The 7,893-nt window shown below is 39.8% G+C and overlaps 1 protein-coding gene across 1 annotated transcript; it reads left to right on the top strand.

Moving 5' to 3' along the window:
- Positions 1-408: 408 nt before the first annotated feature.
- Positions 409-1,329, top strand: LOC101585292 (olfactory receptor 2A5). The gene has a single exon (XM_004629016.1). The coding sequence runs from the start codon at positions 409-411 to the stop codon at positions 1,327-1,329; it is 921 nt and encodes a 306-aa protein (XP_004629073.1).
- Positions 1,330-7,893: the final 6,564 nt, after the last annotated feature.

Here is a 7,893-nt window from a genome sequence, read left to right as displayed (position 1 = left end):
AAATTGAGAAGAAAATAGGTAAACTAAATGAATTCAACAGCCAACAACACATGACATACGGGTATGATATTTTCTCAGGACCAAAAATAATTGTTTATTCTGCAAAACAAATTCTCTGTGGCTGTGATCATAACAGGAAAAAATGTGGGTCTTCAAATCAGGGATAAGTAAAATTCTGTAGAACTGGAAGTAGTGACATCAGATGCTCACACATATATGTTATCTGAAGTGAATCTTCTTGGTGTGTTTCTGTGGATTTCAGGATTGGACAGACGGACCCCGAAGAACACTGTCGACTGATTCAGTGCACAGGTATATCATCCACCTCATGCTTGCATTAAGCATCTAATCCAGATCCTCCCTGCTCTCCAGCACATATCTGGCTGTAGCAGCCACTGTCAGAAAAGCATGACAGAAAATCAGACATGGGTCATTGAGTTCATCCTCCTGGGGTTCCCACTCAGCCCAGCGATGCAGGTGCTCCTTTTTGGCCTCTTCTCCCTGTTGTATGCCTTCACTGTGCTGGGGAACGGGCTCATCCTGGGACTCATTTGCTTGTCCTCTAGACTTCACACCCCCATGTACTTCTTCCTTGTACACTTGGCCATCGTTGACATTTCTTATGCTTCCAACAATGTTCCCAAGATGCTGGTAAATCTTCTAAGCAAGAAAAAAACAATCTCCTTTGGCGCATGCATGACACAGACCTTTTTGTACATGGCTTTTGCTCACACTGAGTGTCTCATCCTGGTAATGATGTCTTATGATAGGTATGTGGCCATCTGCAACCCTTTGCAGTACTCTGTCATCATGAGCTGGACAGTATGCAGCGTCCTGGCCATTGCTTCCTGGGCTTGTGGCTCCCTTCTGGCCTTGGTCCACGTGGTTCTCATCCTCAGGCTGCCCTTCTGTGGGCCTAATCAAATCAACCACTTCTTCTGTGAAATCCTCTCCGTCCTTAAACTGATCTGTGCTGACACCAGGCTCAACCAAATAGTCATCTTTGCAGCTTCTGTGTTCATCTTAGTGGGGCCCCTGTGCCTGGTGCTGGTCTCCTACACTCAAATCTTGATTGCCATCCTGAGGATCCAGTCAGGGGAGGGCCGCAGGAAGGCCTTCTCCACCTGTTCCTCCCACCTCTGTGTGGTGGGGCTCTTCTTTGGCAGTGCCATTGTCATGTACATGGCCCCCAAGTCCCGCCACCCTGAGGAGCAGCGGAAGATTCTGTCCCTGTTTTACAGCCTTGTCAACCCCATGCTGAATCCCCTGATCTACAGCCTGAGGAATGCAGAGGTGAAGGGTGCCCTGCAGAGGGCGCTGTGGAAATAGAATTCAATATGAAAGATGCCAGGGACCTTATAAGTAAAAGATGTTGGTTGCTGGACCATGTGAATGAGAATGCCAGTGCCTTAGTGTCTCATCTCTTGGGTTTCTGATGTCAAGAACGTATGTTGATTAGATTCTGTCCCTAAACCTGGGGTACAAACCAGACCCCAAATCCTAGGCAAAGAGCACAGAGAGCTTGGGTTACAAAGAGAAGCATCAGAAGCCATGAGCCAGGAACTACTCTTAGAAGTTCCAGGAAACACCCAGGTTTTGGGTTCTAATGGTTTGAACTTAGTTTTGTGAAATTTCCTCTCCATTTCTTAAATTTTCAGCTCCCTTACAGTCATAAGTATTTGATAATCATCCCATAATAGATGCTGCTCCACTGCACACTGGTGACAGCAGAGAGTACAGAGTGGCTTCCACAGAAGCAGCCCCTCCTGGGTGGTAGGAAGGAGTAGGGAGGGGTCCAGCCAGTGCCTGGCCCAGCACTTAGGGCTGAGATGTCATCTGGAGGAGCTTAACCGACCTCTGCTTGTGAACAATAAAGCTTCATTTTATGAATTTTCCTTTTGTAGTATGAAAGGCGGAGAAAGATCAGGATCTTCATTTTTTAAATTTCCTTCATTTCATTATTTTATTTCATTTCATTCTGCTCTACTTACAAGAGGTTTAGAAACAACATGTTTTTAGAATGACTATGAGAGAGTGTTATTAAGGGAGGTTATCTTTTCCACAACTCAGATCACAAAGCTGGGTCCTTGGCAGTTCACCCTTACTACAGTTGCACAAAATCGTGCATTATTAAGAATATGTTGCAGAAAGAAAGACATCAACAGAAACAGATAGCTTAAAAAAATTATAAACAATCACTTTGACCAAAAATATTAATAGGCCGATAAGAAATTTTAGGAACCTCAACAAAGTCCCCAAGTGGGCCTATTTCCAGTGATGTCTCCTTTTTTTCTGGACTCACATGGTCTGAGTGATGCATATGCGTGGTTGTTTCTCATTTAACACAATATTGGGATCTGAGTTATCAACCTAAATTGATAAAATGATTGTTTTTTAACTAGTATGTTTTTGCAGCACATAACATTTGCATTCCTTAAGTGGAGTCAGCACATGTTCACATGCACAACATGTCTTAATTCTTTTTTTTTTTTTTTTGTAAAATGACTCTTTATCACAGTAGGTTGTGTTTAGAATTCTCTCTCTCTCTATTTTTGTACTGCAAAATCACTCCACTATTATTCTCTTCTCATTAAATAAAAAGCAAAGACAAAACTTTCCTTCCATGCTCTCTGTTAATACACTTTATTTTCCATTCTCAGAAAGCCAACCTGATGCCTATTCTCCCTATCACTTCACCTGGGCCCCACATCTTGCCTCTGGACATTGTCTGGTGCTTCTCATCTCCACTGTTTGAGGACCTTTCCAGCCCCCAAAAGTCCTCAAGCCTGCTCTGTATCTCTCAGAGAGAGAGAAAAAAAAAATTTAACACAAAAATAGATACTGGTTCTAAATATAACTATCAAGCAACGTGGAATTATTGTGTGTCCTATTCTAATGGCATAAAGAGGGGAAAAGATGATGATGATTATGTATGTTTATAATAAATATATATTATGTATTTTATAACTCTTCCTGGAAAACATTTTATTTTCTAACTTACACATCCTTTGTATTATACCTAATATAGTAAATGGAAAGAGAAAAAGGAAAATATAAGGTATTTTCTTAACATATGAAAAAAACATAGACTAGGAGTCTGTATTTTTCACATAGGGCCCATTAAGAGAGATCAAGATAACTTTTAATTTTATGTCTGTTTCTAAGTGCTCAGGAAACAAAGGGCCACAAAGAACAAGTTTATGGCAGGTAATTAGTACAGTTACATGATAAAGAATTATCATCTAGTGTGTCTTACTGGCTCAATAGAAAAAAATGTTTTTTATCTTGTTAATTGCAGATAATACCTAAGCATGACAGGTTACCATTATTTGTATCAATATTTGAATTGCAGGATTTCAATAAACAAATTATATTTAGTGTTATGGTCTCATTATTCTAGTATCAGTCACAGTTTTCCAAAGGCTAACAGTAAGTGGAAGAAAGATGCATGACTGTTGTGGAAGTTCAGAATCTTCACAAATGTTAATCTTTCATCAACTAGGCTATGAAGCAGATATTAATTTCTTTTTTCATAAATAAAGGCACAAAAGTGTGAAGTATTTACTATCCTGTCTTACACAGTGCAAGGTTGATGGGATGGATTTGATTGCTATGCCTCAGTTTTACTCCTTACGAACTGACAATGATTTTCATCAGCTTTCTTGGCAATATGAGGGTGATTTAATTTAATTCAACATGATTTAGGCTCAGCCACCACATGGTGAAGCAGAGGTTGGACTAGAAACAAAATTTAAACCATTATAGCCAAAGCTTTAAGATCAGAAGGAATACGTCCTCCAGTCACCTATGTTTGGGGGCTCATTATTGCCCAGATTGGAGGTGAAACCCTCACCCTACAGTCCTAATCATTCCCAGATTCTAACTTACTCTCCATTTTTTTTTTTTGGCCCACATCCCTATGGGCCACGTTGCAAAGGTGGGCCCTTACAGAAGACATCACGGAGTTCTCAGCAGTGCATCTTGCCTGTAATACTGGCTTTCTTATGACTAAATGTATATAAATGCTTTATTTTTCTTTATGCTGAATGTCTTCCCAGGAAGCCTCTCTTATACACAAGCCCCTGATGGAAAGACCTTACTAGTGCTCTGTGCTGGAGCGGAGATACTTCTTTTGGATTTACATTTCTGTTGTGCTTCTGAAACCCTTTAGTTTCTTCAACACTGAGCTACATCACAAATCATGTGCAGATGGTAATGATTTTGCAACCTATGTCACTTAACTTTTATGGGTGCCAAAGAATATTAATAAGTGAATTGTATTGATATGTGAATCTTATTTAAAGGTATATTATATTTTTATTAGGAATATAAAATGATAATGAGACATAACGATCATGTACTAAGATTGAGTACTCATAAAATCTAGGTTGCGTTAATGATTTGTAAATTATTAACATGAAACAACAAGAAACTCTCAAAAGTTTCTGGTATGTGAACTTGTAGGTTTTTAAAATTTTACTTTTGTTTGTTTGGTAGTCCTGGGAAGATCTGTATCAGAAGAGATTGAAAGATAGTGCAGAAGAGGTAGGACATGAAATGCTTTTTGTGCTCCTACTGGTAAATAGTAAGAGAATCCTATCTAAATTACACTGTATACATAGCTACAATTACAAAAAAAAATTGAGATAGCATTTAGGATAGGATCCAAATATAAAACATACTTAAGCTATGGGTTTTTTACATTCATGCTCTTCCCTGAACACTAGGAATTCTCATCAGCTGTGTGTATTGAACAACGTCTGTGTATAGGCAGCCCAGGTAGAGATACAAACCCACCATTGTGGAAACTTGTTAATTGTCTGCGAGATCTGACTATGGTCCACTCCTTGAACTGATGGACCCTGCCCTTAGTATTATCCTGGACACTAATGAGATTAAACAGTAGTATACAGAAGAACAAAAAAATGAATAAACATAAACACTTAAGTGGCTGTGAAATTTCGCCTGGCAAAGAAACAGTATAGTCATCTTAATATGTCCCACAAAACATCCTGTAAGAAGCAGAAACAGTTGTTTATTGATTTCCTCAAAGCAAAAACTACAGTGACTAGATCGATTTATTTAGGAGGTAGAGAAAAATCAATACAAAAAATATGTTCTAATACTGTAAGTCATTCGACTCTGAGGTCTTGTGAATTACCATGCAGTCTTCCTCTAAATATACAAGTTTACTGAAGTTTACACGAATTGAACAAGCAGTTGAAATAGAGTCTTTCAAATATCTCTCCAGTCTTAAAGATTTTATTATTTTGCAAAAGCTCTTTGTCTTCATTTTTAATATTAGGGAGCTTAAACTGATTGAAGATATACTTGTCTCTGTCTAAAGATTGCTAGATAGAAACTGTAGCAGAATGTTGTCAGAATTTTGTCTTGTTCTTCTGAGCTTGAACAGCATCAAAGGAAAATGTTCAGGTAGCAGAGAGTACTTGTGGAGGCTCCATCGTTGTGGATGTCTCTCCCTGATTCCCACACCTCCGCGGCTTTATCTTGAGTCTATGTGATTTCATGTTTTACAATGTTATCCGGGTCTCTAGTGACAGAAGCTCAATGATTGGTGCTTTCAACCAAAGGCAGTGGGAGATAAACCTGGAGAAAGACAAAACCAGCTCCCAAGTTTGAGAGAAACACTTCTGTGGGAACAGAAACAACATATAAAAGCTGACAAAGAGATGGGCAGAAAGCACCAGTTTGCTGGTTGAATCTGGACGCTGCCTGACAGGAAGCTTCAGTGCTGTTGGGAACTAAAGAAAGTAAAGTGTTTCATGGGATAATGTCCAACTGAAGCCAGATACTGTTCCTCAAAATAAGGTATGGAAGAAGAGCAAGGGGACTCTCTTTGCTTACTAAGATGCTGCTCTTCCATATACTGCCTCACTTTAGAGTCCCCTGAGAGCTACAGGGTGAAGTGTTACAGTGTCCAGGCACTGTAGCACAACCAGAGACAGAATTTAGCCCATATCTTCCCTTTAAAAATCTGCTTATCTTCTCAGCACAGTCTCCAGTCTTGGGCTTCTCCATCAAAGTCATCATCATCTCCCAAAATTTCCCTTGCTAAGTCTGATATCGATTGTAAAATACTCCCATTTATAACCTTAGGAAAAAGAACTCACTGAAGGGGTGGACTGTGCTATGGGCTAAATTACTGTCTCCTTGCTGCAAACTGATCCTGTTATTGTGCTTTTAAAAATGTATTTAGTTCAGGGTCTCACTAAACAGGTGATTCTCTTGTTTGCAGCCTCCCAAGCTCTGGCATTATTGGCTCACGCCACCATGCCCAATCTCAATCGCCATCTCAGTGAGCTCTGGGGGCAGGGATGGCCTGGCAGGCCCGGGGATCAAACCAGGCTCCCTGAGTTTCCTTCACAGCCAGTTGATATCTATTTAGATTCTATCAGTATGGGGAACTGAAGAAGACCGGAAACCTAGCTAAGCAGAAAAGGAACGCTCCGCCCTCTAATCTTTGGTGTCTTGTGGGTAGCACCTGGAGTCACACCAGCTGCAACAGCTAACAACCCTCTCCGACCTTTTGTGCTGAATTTCCCAGGCAGTTGCTGACTCCCAGTCTGGAGCAACAGGGATACCTGGAGACACCTTCTTCTTGGACGTCTAAGTCGCAGCCCTAATTTACGGTCTTTCTGCACGCCTAAATTCTAACGACTTGCAGCCTCTTGTACACTTGGGTGTATCTTTTGGTTCAACTGAGAGCTCCCTTGATTCTGTTTTATTCTTCAACCCTCATTAATCTCTTTGTCCCATGAACCCTGCTGAAGTAGCGATGTACCTTTCATAGGTGGGATTCCTGACGATTCCAAGACAAGTTGCACAATGTGACACAGTTATACAAGGGATTATAGGAAAATATGGGTTGATCTGAGAACGGAAAAACAGTGCTGTGAGATAACTCTTAAATGCGTGATACACTTCATGGTGTCCCGATTGTAGGTGGTTGTCAGCATGACCAAGTAAACATGCAGAGACGTTTAGGACTTGACTGCCAAGTGAAGGCAATACAGTGGGGCCAAAACGGCTGGAAGCAGCGTTGGGCAGCCCTCCTGCATCTCTTTATGAAGCTAACGGAGAGAATTAATTTTAAAGCCAAGAATAGAAGGGTGCTAAAGAGACAGCACAAGTCCAGATATCTCAATATTTATATTGAGTGAATTATGGGTTACATTTGACCATTTTCATATTGAATTTTAAGACCTATAAGGTAAAGATACATATTATTTATAAAAACAACTAAGACATAGTCACAAAAAAGAATGTGCTATTGGAAGATATATACTATCCAAATACTTAATAAGTAGTATACCAATATAATATACTAACACACATTCATTCATTTACATAAGACAAAAATATTAAATGATATACTGATGCTAAGAATAATAAAAGTAAAAATCTATCAGGAAAATATAACAATTGGAGCCGGCATGGTAGTGTATGCCTATAATCCCAGCCTGAGGGAGGCTGAGGCAGGAGGGTTGCTTCGAGTTCGAAGCCAGCCTGGGCTACCAAGTGAGTTCAAGCCCAGCCTGAACTGCATAGTGAGGTACTGTCTCAAAAAGACAAAAAAGAAAGAAAGAAAAAGAAAGAAAGAGAAAGAAAGAAAGAAAGAAAGAAAGAAAGAAAGAAAGAAAGAAAATATATCAATTGGAAGTATACATAAATGATAATACAATGTTGATAGGGAATTAAAAGGGAAAACCAGAATTATAATGAATAGTAAACCTAGTAGTAGGGAAATTTAACCAAATATTTTCAAAAATTAATAGAAAATACTGAAAGAAATACATATGTTCAGGGCTGGGGAGATGGCTCAGTAGAATAAGTGCTTGCCTGGCAAGGGCAAGGGCTTGAGTTCAATCCCCG

This window comes from Octodon degus, unplaced genomic scaffold (genome assembly GCF_000260255.1).
Source record: "Octodon degus isolate 3935 unplaced genomic scaffold, OctDeg1.0 scaffold00027, whole genome shotgun sequence".
NCBI lineage: Eukaryota > Metazoa > Chordata > Mammalia > Rodentia > Octodontidae > Octodon > Octodon degus.
This window is presented reverse-complemented; position numbering and strand designations above follow the sequence as displayed.